The 18,748-nt window shown below is 45.4% G+C and overlaps 1 protein-coding gene across 1 annotated transcript in view; it reads left to right on the top strand.

The window, feature by feature from the left end:
* The window catches only part of LOC139412462 (centrosomal protein 89), a 155,208-nt gene that overhangs the window by 22,563 nt on the left and 113,897 nt on the right, over positions 1 to 18,748 (top strand). Inside the window, exons 7-12 of the mRNA XM_071159249.1 lie at positions 6,276 to 6,431; positions 8,075 to 8,138; positions 8,898 to 8,987; positions 11,313 to 11,513; positions 11,945 to 12,087; positions 15,765 to 15,815. Coding sequence (XP_071015350.1) covers positions 6,276 to 6,431; positions 8,075 to 8,138; positions 8,898 to 8,987; positions 11,313 to 11,513; positions 11,945 to 12,087; positions 15,765 to 15,815 — 705 coding nt within the window. The remainder of the gene's footprint in view (positions 1 to 6,275; positions 6,432 to 8,074; positions 8,139 to 8,897; positions 8,988 to 11,312; positions 11,514 to 11,944; positions 12,088 to 15,764; positions 15,816 to 18,748) is intronic.

Genomic DNA, 18,748 nt, shown 5'->3' with positions numbered 1-18,748 from the left:
ATACATTTGACCGTCATGCTTATTGGTCTATAGGTTAATTTGCATAATATAGTGGATTTAAATTGGCCTGTGTTTATCTTATTCATCCAACACAACTATGACGTTGTATTTGTCACCTGCGTCGAATACAACCGGTGTTTCACCTTACAGTGACTCACAAACCTTAACCAACAAGGCAGTTTTAAGAAAAATATTGACTAAATTAACTAACGAGTCAATGTGATGTATAGGTAATACACAGAGCTACAGATGGGGGTTCAGGTTAGTGACTATGTATAGGTAATACACAGAGCTGGGGGTTCAGGTTAGTGACTATGTATAGGTAATACACAGAGCTACAGATGGGGGTTCAGGTTAGTGGAGGTAATATGTAGGTAGAGTTAGTGACTATGTATAGGTAATACACAGAGCTACAGATGGGGGTTCAGGTTAGTGGAGGTAATATGTAGGTAGAGTTAGTGACTATGTATAGGTAATACACAGAGCTACAGATGGGGGTTCAGGTTAGTGGAGGTAATATGTAGGTAGAGTTAGTGACTATGTATAGGTAATACACAGAGCTACAGATGGGGGTTCAGGTTAGTGGAGGTAATATGTAGGTAGAGTTGGTGACTATGTATAGGTAATACACAGAGCTACAGATGGGGGTTCAGGTTAGTGGAGGTAATATGTAGGTAGAGTTAGTGACTATGTATAGGTAATACACAGAGCTACAGATGGGGGTACAGGTTAGTGGAGGTAATATGTAGGTAGAGTTAGTGACTATGTATAGGTAATACACAGAGCTACAGATGGGGGTTCAGGTTAGTGACTGTATAGGTAATACACAGAGCTGCAGATGGGGGTACAGGTTAGTGACTATGTATAGGTAATACACAGAGCTACAGATGGGGGTACAGGTTAGTGGAGGTCATATGGAGGTAGAGTTAGTGACTATGTATAGGTAATACACAGAGCTACAGATGGGGGTACAGGTTAGTGACTATGTATAGGTAATACACAGAGCTACAGATGGGGGTACAGGTTAGTGGAGGTAATATGTAGGTAGAGTTAGTGACTATGTATAGGTAATACACAGAGCTACAGATGGGGGTACAGGTTAGTGGAGGTAATATGTAGGTAGAGTTAGTGACTATGTATAGGTAATACACAGAGCTACAGATGGGGGTACAGGTTAGTGGAGGTAATATGGAGGTAGAGTTAGTGACTATGTATAGGTAATACACAGAGCTACAGATGGGGGTACAGGTTAGTGGAGGTAATATGGAGGTAGAGTTAGTGACTATGTATAGGTAATAAACAGAGCTACAGATGGGGGTACAGGTTAGTGGAGGTAATATGTAGGTAGAGTTAGTGACTATGTATAGGTAATACACAGAGCTACAGATGGGGGTACAGGTTAGTGACTATGTATAGGTAATACACAGAGCTACAGATGGGGGTACAGGTTAGTGGAGGTAATATGGAGGTAGAGTTAGTGACTATGTATAGGTAATACACAGAGCTACAGATGGGGGTACAGGTTAGTGGAGGTAATATGTAGGTAGAGTTAGTGACTATGTATAGGTAATACACAGAGCTACAGATGGGGGTACAGGTTAGTGGAGGTAATATGTAGGTAGAGTTAGTGACTATGTATAGGTAATACACAGAGCTACAGATGGGGGTACAGGTTAGTGGAGGTAATATGTAGGTAGAGTTAGTGACTATGTATAGGTAATACACAGAGCTACAGATGGGGGTACAGGTTAGTGGAGGTAATATGTAGGTAGAGTTAGTGACTATGTATAGGTAATACACAGAGCTACAGATGGGGGTACAGGTTAGTGGAGGTAATATGGAGGTAGAGTTAGTGACTATGTATAGGTAATACACAGAGCTACAGATGGGGGTACAGGTTAGTGGAGGTAATATGTAGGTAGAGTTAGTGACTATGTATAGGTAATACACAGAGCTACAGATGGGGGTACAGGTTAGTGGAGGTAATATGTAGGTAGAGTTAGTGACTATGTATAGGTAATACACAGCAGGTGTTCCTTTCATCTTTTATTTTGTATTTTTGTAAAGGACATACTGTTGAGATTTTTACAATTTCGTGGTTTCCAATTGGTAGTTAGTCTTGTCCCATCACTGCAACTCCCGTACGAACTCAGGAGAGGTGAAGGTCGACAGCCAACGCGTCCTCCGAAACACGACCCCCCCGCCAAGCCACACTGCTTCTCGACACACTGCTCGCTTAACCCGGAAGCCAGCCGCACCAATGTGTCGTCGGAAACACAGTACATCTTTGATTGATTGATTGATGAGATACTCTACCTCAGGCGAGCAAAACCTCGAGACTTCCTTGAATCTGATTTTGCGCACCAGCTGTTATTTACAAATAGACACAGACCTCCACCCCCTTGTCTTACCGGAGGCAGCTGTTTTGTCTTGCCGAAGCACGGAAACACGGCCTGTTGGGCCTAACCCTGACCCTGAGGCAGCTGTTCTGTCTCAGCGTACAGAGGCCTGTTAGGCCTAACACTGACCCTGAGGCAGCTGTTCTGTCTCAGCGTACAGAGGCCTGTTAGGGCTAACCCTGACCCTGAGGCAGCTGTTCTGTCTCAGCGTACAGAGGCCTGTTAGGCCTAACACTGACCCTGAGGCAGCTGTTCTGTCTCAGCGTACAGAGGCCTGTTAGGGCTAACCCTGACCCTGAGGCAGCTGTTCTGTCTCAGCGTACAGAGGCCTGTTAGGCCTAACCCTGACCCGGAGGCAGCTGTTCTGTCTCAGCGTACAGAGGCCTGTTAGGCCTAACCCTGACCCTGAGGCAGCTGTTCTGTCTCAGCGTACAGAGGCCTGTTAGGCCTAACCCTGACCCTGAGGCAGCTGTTCTGTCTCAGCTTACAGATGCCTGTTAGGCCTAACCCTGACCCGGAGGCAGCTGTTCTGTCTCAGCGTACAGAGGCCTGTTAGGCCTAACACTGACCCGGAGGCAGCTGTTCTGTCTCAGCGTACAGAGAGGCCTGTTAGGCCTAACCCTGACCCTGAGGCAGCTGTTCTGTCTCAGCGTACAGAGGCCTGTTAGGCCTAACCCTGACCCTGAGGCAGCTGTTCTGTCTCAGCGTACAGAGGCCTGTTAGGCCTAACCCTGACCCGGAGGCAGCTGTTCTGTCTCAGCGTACAGAGGCCTGTTAGGCCTAACACTGACCCGGAGGCAGCTGTTCTGTCTTAGCGTACAGAGAGGCCTGTTAGGCCTAACCCTGACCCTGAGGCAGCTGTTCTGTCTCAGCGTACAGAGGCCTGTTAGGCCTAACCCTGACCCGGAGGCAGCTGTTCTGTCTCAGCGTACAGAGGCCTGTTAGGCCTAACACTGACCCGGAGGCAGCTGTTCTGTCTCAGCGTACAGAGAGGCCTGTTAGGCCTAACACTGACCCGGAGGCAGCTGTTCTGTCTCAGCGTACAGAGAGGCCTGTTAGGCCTAACCCTGACCCTGAGGCAGCTGTTCTGTCTCAGCGTACAGAGGCCTGTTAGGCCTAACCCTGACCCGGAGGCAGCTGTTCTGTCTCAGCGTACAGAGGCCTGTTAGGCCTAACACTGACCCGGAGGCAGCTGTTCTGTCTTAGCGTACAGAGAGGCCTGTTAGGCCTAACCCTGACCCTGAGGCAGCTGTTCTGTCTCAGCGTACAGAGGCCTGTTAGGCCTAACCCTGACCCGGAGGCAGCTGTTCTGTCTCAGCGTACAGAGGCCTGTTAGGCCTAACACTGACCCGGAGGCAGCTGTTCTGTCTCAGCGTACAGAGAGGCCTGTTAGGCCTAACACTGACCCGGAGGCAGCTGTTCTGTCTCAGCGTACAGAGAGGCCTGTTAGGCCTAACCCTGACCCTGAGGCAGCTGTTCTGTCTTGCCGATGCTCGGAAACACAGCGTACAGAGGCCTGTTTTGATCTGGATTTCTCCTGCTGCTCCTCAGCCGGTCGCCGCCCCTCAGCCGGTCGCCGCCCCTCAGCCAGTACATTTCTGAGCTGCCAGTTACCTCTATGCTCAGGCGCACCCTCAACATTATCAGGACAGAGAAACCAGACACACGCTCTATCAACATTATCAGGACAGAGAAACCAGACACACGTTCCCTCAACATGAGCAGGACAGAGAAACCAGACACACACTCATTGCTCACATGGAGCACTCCAAACAGAAGACACTGAAGGAGGCCGTAGTGGAGAGACGGGGCGGAGGCCGTAGTGGAGAGACGGGGCGGAGGCCGTAGTGGAGAGACGGGGCGGAGGCCGTAGTGGAGAGACGGGGCGGAGGCCGTAGTGGAGAGACGGGGCGGAGGCCGTAGTGGAGAGACGGGGCGGAGGCCGTAGTGGAGAGACGGGGCGGAGGCCGTAGTGCAGAGACGTGGCGGAGGTCGTAGTGCAGAGACGGGGCGGAGGTCGTAGTGCAGAGACGGGGCGGAGGTCGTAGTGCAGAGACGGGGCGGAGGCCGTAGTGGAGAGACGGGGCGGAGGCCCCAGTGGAGAGACGGGTCGGAGGCCGTAGTGGAGAGACGGGGCGGAGGCCGTAGTGGAGAGACGGGGCGGAGGCCGTAGTGCAGAGACGGGGCGGAGGCCCCAGTGGAGAGACGGGGCGGAGGCCCCAGTGGAGAGACGGGGCGGAGGCCCCAGTGGAGAGACGGGGCGGAGGCCCCAGTGGAGAGACGGGGCGGAGGCCCCAGTGGAGAGACGGGGCGGAGGCCCCAGTGGAGAGACACACACCCCTCCCCCCTTTTCTCAACATTATAAATTATACTCAAGACACATTATCGTCTCAATATCTGAGATGGTTTTCACTGACAGTCTCAACTCAGTAATCAGCTAGGTTTATTGCCACCTGCCCTGCAGAAATTGCGGGCTTCCCAATAGGCATATGCCTACGAGCTTGTGATCTGAATCAATCTACAGGTATTGTTTTTAAAGAAGCTTACTGATCCCTGATTCCACTGTGGAGGGAAGTATTTCATTTCATTTCTCTCCTGTTCTATTGGTTTTCATATCAACTTTCTTTCGTTGTCCAGAAGACAAAGGCACAATCCTGGTTATATTATCAACCCATCCTGGTTATATTATCAACCCATCCTGGTTATATTATCGACCCGTCCTGGTCATATTATCGACCCGTCCTGGTTATATTATCGACCCGTCCTGGTCATATTATCGACCCGTCCTGGTCATATTATCGACCCGTCCTGGTCATATTATCGACCCGTCCTGGTCATATTATCGACCCGTCCTGGTCATATTATCGACCCATCCTGGTCTTGTTATCAACCCATCCTGATCATATTATCGACCCGTCCTGGTCATATTATCGACCCATCCTGGTCATATCAACCCATCCTGGTCATATTATCAACCCATCCTGGTCATGTTATCAACCCATATTATCAACCCATCCTGGTTATATTATCAACCCATCCTGGTTATATTATCAACCCATCCTGGTCCCATTATCAACCCATCCTGGTCATATAATCAACCCATCCTGGTCATATTATCAACCCATCCTGGTCATATTATCAACCCATCCTGGTCATATTATCAACCCATCCTGGTCATATTAACAACCCATCCTGGTCATATTATCAGCCCATCCTGGTCATATTATCAACCCATCCTGGTTATATTATCAACCCGTCCTGGTCCTATTATCAACCCATCCTGTTCATATAATCAACCCATCCTGGTCATATTAACAACCCATCCTGGTCATGTTATCAACCCATCCTGGTCATATAATCAACCCATCCTGGTCATATAATCAACCCATCCTGGTCATATTATCGACCCGTCCTGGTCATATTATCGACCCATCCTGGTCATATTATCGACCCATCCTGGTCTTGTTATCAACCCATCCTGGTCATATTATCGACCCATCCTGGTCATATAATCAACCCATCCTGGTCATATTATCGACCCATCCTGGTCATATAATCAACCCATCCTGGTCATGTTATCAACCCATATTATCAACCCATCCTGGTTATATTATCAACCCATCCTGGTCATATTATCAACCCATGCTGGTCATATTATTATCATCCCATCCTGGTCATATTATTATCAACCCATCCTGGTCATATTATTATCAACCCATCCTGGTCATATTATTATCAACCCATCCTGGTCCTGTTATCAACCCATCCTGGTCATATAATCAACCCATCCTAGTCATATAATCAACCCATCCTAGTCATATAATCAACCCATCCTGGTCATATTATTATCAACCCATCCTGGTCGTATTGGGACAGAGACGGGGCGGAGGCCGTAGTGCAGAGACGGGGCGGAGGCCCCAGTGCAGAGACGAGGCGGAGGCCCCAGTGGAGAGACGGGGCGGAGGCCCCAGTGGAGAGACGGGGCGGAGGCCCCAGTGGAGAGACGGGGCGGAGGCCCCAGTGGAGAGACGGGTTTGCCACACACCCCTCCCCCCTTTTCTCAACATTATAAATTATACTCAAGACACATTATCGTCTCAATATCTGAGATGGTTTTCACTGACAGCCTCAACTCAGTAATCAGCTAGGTTTATTGCCACCTGCCCTGCAGAAATTGCGGGCTTCCCAATAGGCATATGCCTACGAGCTTGTGATCTGAATCAATCTACAGGTATTGTTTTTAAAGAAGCTTACTGATCCCTGATTCCCCTGTGGAGGGAAGTATTTTTGAATGATTTTCTTTCTTTCTGTAGAGACCCACCCCAATGCCATTTCTCTCCTGTTTTATTGGTTTTCATATCAACTTTCTTTCGTTGTCCAGAAGACAAAGGCACAATCCTGGTTAAATTATCAACCCATCCTGGTTATATTATCAACCCATCCTGGTTATATTATCGACCCATCCTGGTCATATTATCGACCCGTCCTGGTCATATTATCGACCCGTCCTGGTCATATTATCGACCCGTCCTGGTCATATTATCAACCCGTCCTGGTCTTGTTATCGACCCATCCTGGTCTTGTTATCAACCCATCCTGATCATATTATCGACCCGTCCTGGTCATATTATCGACCCATCCTGGTCATATCAACCCATCCTGATCATATTATCGACCCGTCCTGGTCATATTATCGACCCATCCTGGTCATATCAACCCATCCTGGTCATGTTATCAACCCATATTATCAACCCATCCTGGTTATATTATCAACCCATCCTGGTTATATTATCAACCCATCCTGGTCATATTATCAACCCATCCTGGTCCCATTATCAACCCATCCTGGTCATATAATCAACCCATCCTGGTCATATTAACAACCCATCCTGGTCATATTATCAACCCATCCTGGTTATATTATCAACCCGTCCTGGTCCTATTATCAACCCATCCTGTTCATATAATCAACCCATCCTGGTCATATTAACAACCCATCCTGGTCATGTAATCAACCCATCCTGGTCATATAATCAACCCATCCTGGTCATATAATCAACCCATCCTGGTCATATTATCGACCCGTCCTGGTCATATTATCGACCCATCCTGGTCATATTATCGACCCATCCTGGTCTTGTTATCAACCCATCCTGGTCATATTATCGACCCATCCTGGTCATATAATCGACCCATCCTGGTCATATTATCGACCCATCCTGGTCATATAATCAACCCATCCTGGTCATGTTATCAACCCATATTATCAACCCATCCTGGTTATATTATCAACCCATCCTGGTCATATTATCAACCCATGCTGGTCATATTATTATCAACCCATCCTGGTCATATTATTATCAACCCATCCTGGTCATATTATTATCAACCCATCCTGGTCATATTATTATCAACCCATCCTGGTCCTGTTATCAACCTATCCTGGTCATATAATCAACCCATCCTAGTCATATAATCAACCCATCCTAGTCATATAATCAACCCATCCTGGTCATATTATTATCAACCCATCCTGGTCGTATTGGGAGTACTGGAGTTTTTGGGGGTAATGGAGGACCGGAGTTGGACTGTGCATTCATATCTCTCTCTCGATCTTTATCTCTCTCTTTCTTTCTCTCATGATCCCTCTTATACAATCCCTCTCTCTCCCCCAGGCCACACCGTCCAAACTGGAGCAGAGGCCTTCGTCTTGGTCTCGTAGAAGCATGCCTTCCCCAGGTAAGGACTTGTCTTTGGCCCAGTGAGACCGCCTATAAAAACACTCCCATTTCATTTGCCAAATGGTAAGATTATAATTCCCATCCTCTCCATACCAGCTCTCTATCACCTATTCTAGATCAGCCTACTGTCTATCACCTAGTCTAGATCAGCCTACTGTCTATCACCTAGTCTAGATCAGCCTACTGTCTATCACCTAGTCTAGATCAGCCTACTGTCTATCACCTAGTCTAGATCAGCCTACTGTCTATCACCTAGTCTAGATCAGCCTACTGTCTATCACCTAGTCTAGATCAGCCTACTGTCTATCACCTAGTCTAGATCAGCCTACTGTCTATCACCTAGTCTAGATCAGCCTACTGTCTATCACCTAGTCTAGATCAGCCTACTGTCTATCACCTAGTCTAGATCAGCCTACTGTCTATCACCTAGTCTAGATCAGCCTACTGTCTATCACCTAGTCTAGATCAGCCTACTGTCTATCACCTAGTCTAGATCAGCCTACTGTCTATCACCTAGTCTAGATCAGCCTACTGTCTATCACCTAGTCTAGATCAGCCTACTGTCTATCACCTAGTCTAGATCAGCCGTCAGTCTAACACTGTGAGGGCAGCTAATATCCCTCTCCGCTCTCTCTATCCACTCTTTCTCTCCCCTCTCTTTGTCTTTCTAATTGTCAGTAGTTGTATGTTTCAGAGGGAGGTGATGAGAGGAAGTACACCGACTCTGTGTGTACACCTTAACTACTTCTTCTCTCAGATTTGACAGAAGAAAGCTTCCGTGCATCTAAGAAGAGGTCTTCAGCCCAGAAGACCAAGAGTTCAGGAAGCAGGAGAGATGGACCATCAGGTAGATAGTCATCCTTAGGGTCAGTCAGGACACAGTCATCCTTAGAGTCAGTCAGGACACAGTCATCCTTAGTCAGTCAGGACACAGTCATCCTTAGAGTCGGTCAGGACACAGTCATCCTTAGTCGGTCAGGACACAGTCATCCTTAGTCAGTCAGGACACAGTCATCCTTAGTCAGTCAGGACACAGTCATCCTTAGTCAGTCAGGACACAGTCATCCTTAGAGTCGGTCAGGACACAGTCATCCTTAGTCGGTCAGGACACAGTCATCCTTAGTCGGTCAGGACACAGTCATCCTTAGTCGGTCAGGACACAGTCATCCTTAGTCAGTCAGGACACAGTCATCCTTAGTCAGTCAGGACACAGTCATCCTTAGTCAGTCAGGACACAGTCATCCTTAGTCAGCCAGGACACAGTCATCCTTAGTCAGTCAGGACACAGTCATCCTTAGAGTCGGTCAGGACACAGTCATCCTTAGTCAGTCAGGACACAGTCATCCTTAGTCAGGACACAGTCATTCTTAGTCAGTCAGGACACAGTCATTCTTAGTCAGTCAGGACACAGTCATTCTTAGTCAGTCAGGACACAGTCATCCTTAGTCAGTCAGGACACAGTCATCCTTAGTCGGTCAGGACACAGTCATCCTTAGTCGGTCAGGACACAGTCATCCTTAGAGTCGGTCAGGACACAGTCATCCTTAGAGTCGGTCAGGAGACACAGTATTATTATATCTGTGTTGTCTGGACCTCACAGTATTATTATATCTGTGTTGTCTGGACCTCACAGTATTATTATATCTGTGTTGTCTGGACCTCACAGTATTATTATATCTGTGTTGTCTGGACCTCACAGTATTATTATATCTGTGTTGTCTGGACCTCACAGTATTATTATATCTGTGTTGTCTGGACCTCACAGTATTATTATATCTGTGTTGTCTGGACCTCACAGTATTATTATATCTGTGTTGTCTGGACCTCACAGTATTATTATATCTGTGTTGTCTGGACCTCACAGTATTATTATATCTGTGTTGTCTGGACCTCACAGTATTATTATATCTGTGTTGTCTGGACCTCACAGTATTATTATATCTGTGTTGTCTGGACCTCACAGTATTATTATATCTGTGTTGTCTGGACCTCACAGTATTATTATATCTGTGTTGTCTGGACCTCACAGTATTATTATATCTGTGTTGTCTGGACCTCACAGTATTATTATATCTGTGTTGTCTGGACCTCACAGTATTATTATATCTGTGTTGTCTGGACCTCACAGTATTATTATATCTGTGTTGTCTGGACCTCACAGTATTATTATATCTGTGTTGTCTGGACCTCACAGTATTATTATATCTGTGTTGTCTGGACCTCACAGTATTATTATATCTGTGTTGTCTGGACCTCACAGTATTATTATATCTGTGTTGTCTGGACCTCACAGTATTATTATATCTGTGTTGTCTGGACCTCACAGTATTATTATATCTGTGTTGTCTGGACCTCACAGTATTATTATATCTGTGTTGTCTGGACCTCACAGTATTATTATATCTGTGTTGTCTGGACCTCACAGTATTATTATATCTGTGTTGTCTGGACCTCACAGTATTATTATATCTGTGTTGTCTGGACCTCACAGTATTATTATATCTGTGTTGTCTGGACCTCACAGTATTATTATATCTGTGTTGTCTGGACCTCACAGTATTATTATATCTGTGTTGTCTGGACCTCACAGTATTATTATATCTGTGTTGTCTGGACCTCACAGTATTATTATATCTGTGTTGTCTGGACCTCACAGTATTATTATATCTGTGTTGTCTGGACCTCACAGTATTATTATATCTGTGTTGTCTGGACCTGGCCTCACTTTTCCTCTTTGCTGTCTGTGTGTCTCTGTCTGTGTGTCTCTGTCTGTGTGTCTCTGTCTGTGTGTCTCTGTCTGTGTGTCTCTGTCTGTGTGTCTCTGTCTGTGTGTCTCTGTCTGTGTGTCATTGTGTGTCTCTGTCTGTGTGTCTCTGTCTGTGTGTCTCTGTCTGTGTGTCATTGTGTGTCTCTGTCTGTGTGCCTCTGTCTGTGTGTCATTGTGTGTCTCTGTCTGTGTTTCTCTGTCTGTGTGTCATTGTGTGTCTCTGTCTGTGTGCCTCTGTCTGTGTGTCATTGTGTGTCTCTGTCTGTGTTTCTCTGTCTGTGTGTGTCTCTGTCATTGTGTGTCTGTGTTTCTCTGTCTGTGTGTGTCTGTGTTTCTCTGTCTGTGTTTCTGTGTCTGTGTGTGTTGTGTCTTGCTGTGCTGTGCCATACACCTTGCCACACTCAGAGGCCAGCAGTGCCTACAGAGAGGTTCTGGACATGCAGAAGGAGATGGTTCGGTCTTTAACAGAGCAGAACCAGGCCCTGGGGGCAGACAGGAGGGTGCTGGAGCAGAGGTGTACAGAACAGAGCCTGCAGCTGCAGAGGAGCCACCAGAGGGTCCAGAGTCTGGAGCGGGAACTCAGCAAGGCCCCTGTCCCTACAGCAGGTGGGGTGGATACTGGGGGGTGAGGGGGCAAGAGGGGAGAGGACCTAAGGTGGGGTGGAAGGGGGGGACAAGGAGAGAAAAACCCTGGGGCCGTGAAAGACAGGAGGGGAGGAGGTGAGAGACTGGGGCCCGTGAGAGACTGGGGGCCGTGAGAGACAGCAGGGGAGGAGGGGAGAGACTGGGGGCCGTGAGAGACAGACGGGGAGAGACTGGGGGCCGTGAGAAACTGGGTAGGGGAGGGGAGAGACAGGGGGCTGTGAGAGACGGGGTAGGGGAAGGGAGAGATTGGGGACCTACAACCCGGCTATGGAAGCCAGCTCTCAGGATTTCTCAGTTTGTTATCAACTGGATCTCTGGATGTACCTGGATAAGAGGTGTTCTGCATTGTACTTCCTGTGTGGACCAGACACTGACTGTAGCTCCCCCTGTAGGTGAACAGGCAGAGCTGCTGAGTCTGAGGCAGCAAGCCCAGGAGGTGGTAGACGAGAACGACAGCCTGAAGATGACCGTCCATCGCCTCAACGTGGAGCTCAGCCGCTACCAGACACGCTTCAGACCCCTGGGCAAAGAAGAGGTAACTATAACTACCCTAACTATAACTACCCTAACTATACCTACCCTAACTATAACTATAACTACCCTAACTATACCTACCCTAACTATAACTACCCTAACTATAACTATAACTACCCTAACTATAACTATACCTACCCTAACGATAACTATACCTACCCTAATTATAACTACCCTAACTATAACTATAACTACCCTAACTATAACTATAACTACCCTAACTATAACTATACCTACCCTAACTATAACTACCCTAACTATAACTATACCTACCCTAACTATAACTATAACTACCCTAACTATACCTACCCTAACTATAACTACCCTAACTATAACTATACCTACCCTAATTATATCTACCCTAACTATAACTATAACTACCCTAACTATAACTATAACTACCCTAACTATAACTATAACTACCCTAACTATAACTATACCTACCCTAACTATAACTATACCTACCCTAACTATAACTATAACTACCCTAACTATACCTACCCTAACTATAACTATAACTATCCTAACTATACCTACCCTAACTATAACTACCCTAACTATAACTATAACTACCCTAACTATAACTATACCTACCCTAACTATAACTATACCTACCCTAATTATAACTACCCTAACTATAACTATAACTACCCTAACTATAACTATAACTACCCTAACTATAACTATAACTACCCTAACTATAACTATACCTACCCTAACTATAACTATAACTACCCTAACTATAACTACCCTAACTATAACTATAACTACCCTAACTATACCTACCCTAACTATAACTACCCTAACTATAACTACCCTAACTATAACTATAACTACCCTAACTATAACTATACCTACCCTAACTATAACTATACCTACCCTAATTATAACTACCCTAACTATACCTACCCTAACTATAACTATACCTACCCTAATTATAACTACCCTAACTATAACTATAACTTCCCTAACTATAACTATAACTACCCTAACTATAACTATAACTACCCTAACTATAACTATACCTACCCTAACTATAACTATAACTACCCTAACTATACCTACCCTAACTATAACTATAACTATACTGTACCTACCCTAACTATACCTACCCGAACTATAACTATAACTACCCTAACTATAACTACCAGACAGCCCTGGGCAAAGAAGAGGTAACTATAACTACCCTAACTATGTGGTTCTGGATGTATTGATGTAATGTAGTAATGTGGTTCTGGATGTATAGATGTACTGTAGTTACTGTAGTAATGTGGTTCTGGATTTATTGATGTACCCTAGTTACTGTAGTGTTGTGGTTCTGGATGTATTGATGTACCCTAGTTACTGTAGTAATGTGGTTCTGGATGTATAGATGTACTGTAGTTACTGTAGTGTTGTGGTTCTGGATGTATAGATGTACTGTAGTAATGTGGTCCTGGATGTATTGATGTACTGTAGTTACTGTAGTGTTGTGGTTCTGGATGTATAGATGTACCCTAGTTACTGTAGTGTTGTGGTTCTGGATGTATAGATGTACTGTAGTTACTGTAGTGTTGTGGTTCTGGATGTATAGATGTACCCTAGTTACTGTAGTGTTGTGGTTCTGGATGTATAGATGTACCCTAGTTACTGTAGTGTTGTGGTTCTGGATGTATAGATGTACTGTAGTGTTGTGGTTCTGGATGTATAAATGTACCCTAGTTACTGTAGTGTTGTGGTTCTGGATGTATAGATGTACCCTAGTTACTGTAGTAATGTGGTTCTGGATGTATAGATGTACTGTAGTTACTGTAGTGTTGTGGTTCTGGATGTATAGATGTACCCTAGTTACTGTAGTGTTGTGGTTCTGGATGTATAGATGTACCCTAGTTACTGTAGTGTTGTGGTTCTGGATGTATAGATGTACCCTAGTTACTGTAGTGTTGTGGTTCTGGATGTATAGATGTACCCTAGTTACTGTAGTGTTGTGGTTCTGGATGTATAGATGTACTGTAGTGTTGTGGTTCTGGATGTATAGATGTACTGTAGTTACTGTAGTGTTGTGGTTCTGGATGTATAGATGTACTGTAGTAATGTGGTTCTGGATGTATTGATGTACCCTAGTTACTGTAGTGTTGTGGTTCTGGATGTATTGATGTACCCTAGTTACTGTAGTAATGTGGTTCTGGATGTATAGATGTACTGTAGTTACTGTAGTGTTGTGGTTCTGGATGTATTGATGTACCCTAGTTACTGTAGTAATGTGGTTCTGGATGTATAGATGTACTGTAGTTACTGTAGTGTGGTTCTGGATGTATAGATGTACCCTAGTTACTGTAGTAATGTGGTTCTGGATGTATTGATGTACTGTAGTTACTGTAGTGTTGTGGTTCTGGATGTATAGATGTACTGTAGTTACTGTAGTAATGTGGTTCTGGATGTATTGATGTAATGTAGTTACTGTAGTAATGTGGTTCTGGATGTATTGATGTACTGTAGTTACTGTAGTGTTGTGGTTCTGGATGTATAGATGTACTGTAGTAATGTGGTTCTGGATGTATAGATGTACTGTAGTAATGTGGTTCTGGATGTATAAATGTACTGTAGTTACTGTAGTGTTGTGGTTCTGGATGTATAGATGTTCTGTAGTTACTGTAGTGTTGTGGTTCTGGATGTATTGATGTACCCTAGTTACTGTAGTAATGTGGTTCTGGATGTATAGATGTACCCTAGTTACTGTAGTAATGTGGTTCTGGATGTATAGATGTTCTGTAGTTACTGTAGTGTTGTGGTTCTGGATGTATAGATGTACCCTAGTTACTGTAGTGTTGTGGTTCTGGATGTATAGATGTACTGTAGTTACTGTAGTGTTGTGGTTCTGGATGTATAGATGTACTGTAGTTACTGTAGTGTTGTGGTTCTGGATGTATTGATGTACTGTAGTTACTGTAGTGTTGTGGTTCTGGATGTATTGATGTACCCTAGTTACTGTAGTAATGTGGTTCTGGATGTATAGATGTACCCTAGTTACTGTAGTAATGTGGTTCTGGATGTATAGATGTACTGTAGTTACTGTAGTGTTGTGGTTCTGGATGTATTGATGTACTGTAGTTACTGTAGTGTTGTGGTTCTGGATGTATTGATGTACTGTAGTTACTGTAGTGTTGTGGTTATGGATGTATCAATGTACCCTAGTTACTGTAGTAATGTGGTTCTGGATGTATAGATGTACTGTAGTTACTGTAGTAATGTGGTTCTGGATGTATTGATGTACTGTAGTTACTGTAGTAATGTGGTTCTGGATGTATAGATGTACTGTAGTTACTGTAGTGTTGTGGTTCTGGATGTATAGATGTTCTGTAGTTACTGTAGTGTTGTGGTTCTGGATGTATAGATGTTCTGTAGTTACTGTAATGTGGTTCTGGATGTATAGATGTTCTGTAGTTACTGTAATGTGGTTCTGGATGTATAGATGTACTTTAGTAATGTGGTTCTGGATGTATAGATGTACTGTAGTAATGTGGTTCTGGATGTATAGATGTACTGTAGTAATGTGGTTCTGGATTTATTGATGTACTGTAGTAATGTGGTTCTGGATGTATAGATGTACTGTAGTAATGTGGTTCTGGATTTATTGATGTACTGTAGTAATGTGGTTCTGGATGTATAGATGTAATGTTTTCTCTCCATGTCTTTCAGAGCTCCAGGACCCATGGCCTGCCACTTAAAGGATCTGCTCCTCCCTGGCTGGTCAGTCACTCAGACATTCTCATGGATTCCTCCTCTAGAAACAGTGGCATTGTCTTCTGCTATGTATACCAGTGAATTATGAGCCCTATCCTTAGCTACCCTCAGCGATCCTTAGCTGTCCCTGGCGATCCTTAGCTACCCTCAGCGATCCTTAGCTGTCCCTGGCGATCCTTACCTATCCCTGGCGATCCTTAGCTATCCCTGGCGATCCTTAGCTGTCCCTGGCGATCCTTACCTATCCCTAGCGATCCTTAGCTTTCCCTGGCGATCCTTAGCTTTCCCTGGCGATCCTTAGCTATCCCTGGCGATCCTTAGCTATCCCTGGCGATCCTTAGCTATCCCTGGCGATCCTTAGCTATCCCTGGCGATCCTTAGCTATCCCCGGCGATCCTTAGCTATCCCCGGTGATCCTTAGCTATCCCCGGCGATCCTTAGCTATCCCTGGCAATCCTTAGCTATCCCTGGCAATCCTTAGCTATCCCTGGCGATCCTTAGCTATCCCCGGCGATCCTTAGCTATCCCCGGCGATCCTTAGCTATCCCTGGCGATCCTTAGCGATCCTTAGGGCTCAGACACACCAATAGCGTTTGCTGGCCGAAAGTACTTAGCACCTCTGAACGTAATTTGCGAACCGATTGCTATCCTTAGCAATCCTTAAAGCCCAGTTCAGAGACAACAGACGACATGAGACGAGAATAGATAAAACTAGCTAGTTTTAGAATGTTATGTTGTACGACAGCTGACGAAAGACGGGGCATTCGGATCAAGGAGACGAGACGTGCAGTTGAGACCATTTCCGCGATGACGTAATCCTCGTTACGTCGCCGTGATGAAACAAAGTTGCTACTTGTTATAGTTACTGTAACTAACGAGTATCATGAAATACGTGTCACAGTGTAGACTTTATGACTCGTCAGATGAATATCAGCAAGCTAGGCTAGCTATCTGCAGCAGAATAGGTAGGTCGATGTCTGTTTGGTTAGCTAGCTAGCTGCTTGGCTGTGTGCAGAACATTAGTTCACTGGCTTCTGATTGTCTAAATGGATCCGTCTCGTCTCAAGACTTAAGCTAAAGGTATGTGACCTGTTGAATGTCGGAAACTCCAGCCGACGACATGAGACGTTTTAAAACCGGACCGTTCAGATCAAGCAAACTTTGTTCTGGAACTCCTTCAGACCGTCGTGTTGTCTCATCTTACGTATCTGAACTAAACACAGTTTAGCGGTAGATTTTTGGATTCCTTACTCTGCATGTTGAACAAGTGGATTACTCAAAATCGATGGCGCCAACTAAACAGACTTTTTGGGATATAAAATAACGATTTTATCTAACAAAATAACACTACATGTTGTACCTGGGACCCTTTGGATGACAAACCAGAGGAAGATTTCCAAAACTAAGTTAATATTTAAATCGCCTTTTGTGAATTTATGAAACCTGTGCTGGTGGAAAAATATTTTGATGTGGTGCGCCGTCCTCAATCTCATGGCATGCTTCCGCTGTAAAGCGTATTGTAAATCGGACAGTGCATTTAGATTAACAAGAATATAATCTTTTAAATTTCGCACTTTTCGCCCTGAATGTGGATCTAGCGTTCGTCTGCCGATCATTTCAGAGTGCTGTGTTTTAGGGACCGCTCACTGTAGACAACTGACTGCCAACATTTTTCACGCGACTCTACATGTATAATCGGTGCGCCCTTGGTTCGAAAATTACGTTCAAAGGTACTGAGTATTATCGGCCAGAAAACACTATTGGTATGTCTGAGCCCTTAGCGTTCCTTAGTGTTCCTTAGCAATCCTCAGCAATTCTAATATCCTAAACTGTTGTTTGTTCTTCACTGATGTCAGAACTGTCACATTAGCAAAGCCAGGGACTCTCTTCTCCCCTCTCCTCTTCTCCCCTCTCCTCTCTTCCGCTTTTATCCTCTCTCCTCTCCTCCCCTCTTCTCCTCCCCTCTTCTTCCTTCTCTCTCTCCTCCCCTGATATCTGATGTACTCACTACAGTGGGTGTTCCCTCTCTCTCCTCTCTCCTCCCCTGATATCTGCTGTACTCACTACAGTGGGTGTTCTCTCTCTCCTCCCCTGATATCTGATGTACTCACTATAGTGGGTGTTCTCTCTCTCCTCCCCTGATATCTGATGTACTCACACCAGTGGGTGTTCTCTCTCTCCTCCCTGATATCTGATGTACTCACTACAGTAGGTGTTCTCTCTCTCCTCTCTCCTCCCCTGATATCTGATGTACTCAGTACAGTGGGTGTTCTCTCTCTCCTCCCCTGATATCTGATGTACTCACTACAGTGGGTGTTCTCTCTGTCTCTCTCCTCCCTTGATATCTGATGTACTCAGTACAGTGGGTGTCCTCTCTCTCTCCGCTCTCCTCCCCTGATATCTGATGTACTCACTACAGTGGGTGTCCTCTCTCTCTCCTCTCTCCTCCCCTGATATCTGATGTACTCAGTACAGTGGGTGTTCTCTCTCTCTCCTCCCTGATATCTGATGTACTCACAACAGTGGGTGTTCTCTCTCTCTCCTCCCCTGATATCTGATGTACTCAGTACAGTGGGTGTTCTCTCTCTCCTCCCCTGATATCTGATGTACTCACAACAGTGGGTGTTCTCTCTCTCTCCTCCCCTGATATCTGATGTACTCAGTACAGTGGGTGTTCTCTCTCTCCTCTCTCCTCCTCTGATATCTGATGTACTCACAACAGTGGGTGTTCTCTCTCTCTCCTCCCCTGATATCTGATGTACTCAGTACAGTGGGTGTTCTCTCTCTCCTCTCTCCTCCCCTGATATCTGATGTACTCAGTACAGTGGGTGTTCTCTCTCTCCTCCCCTGATATCTGATGTACTCACTACAGTGGGTGTTCTCTCTGTCTCTCTCCTCCCTTGATATCTGATGTACTCAGTACAGTGGGTGTTCTCTCT

The sequence above is a fragment of the Oncorhynchus clarkii genome, chromosome 6, assembly GCF_045791955.1.
Source record: "Oncorhynchus clarkii lewisi isolate Uvic-CL-2024 chromosome 6, UVic_Ocla_1.0, whole genome shotgun sequence".
Taxonomy (NCBI): domain Eukaryota; kingdom Metazoa; phylum Chordata; class Actinopteri; order Salmoniformes; family Salmonidae; genus Oncorhynchus; species Oncorhynchus clarkii.
The sequence above is the reverse complement of the archived record's forward strand: the minus strand, read 5'-3'. Positions and strand labels throughout refer to the sequence as shown.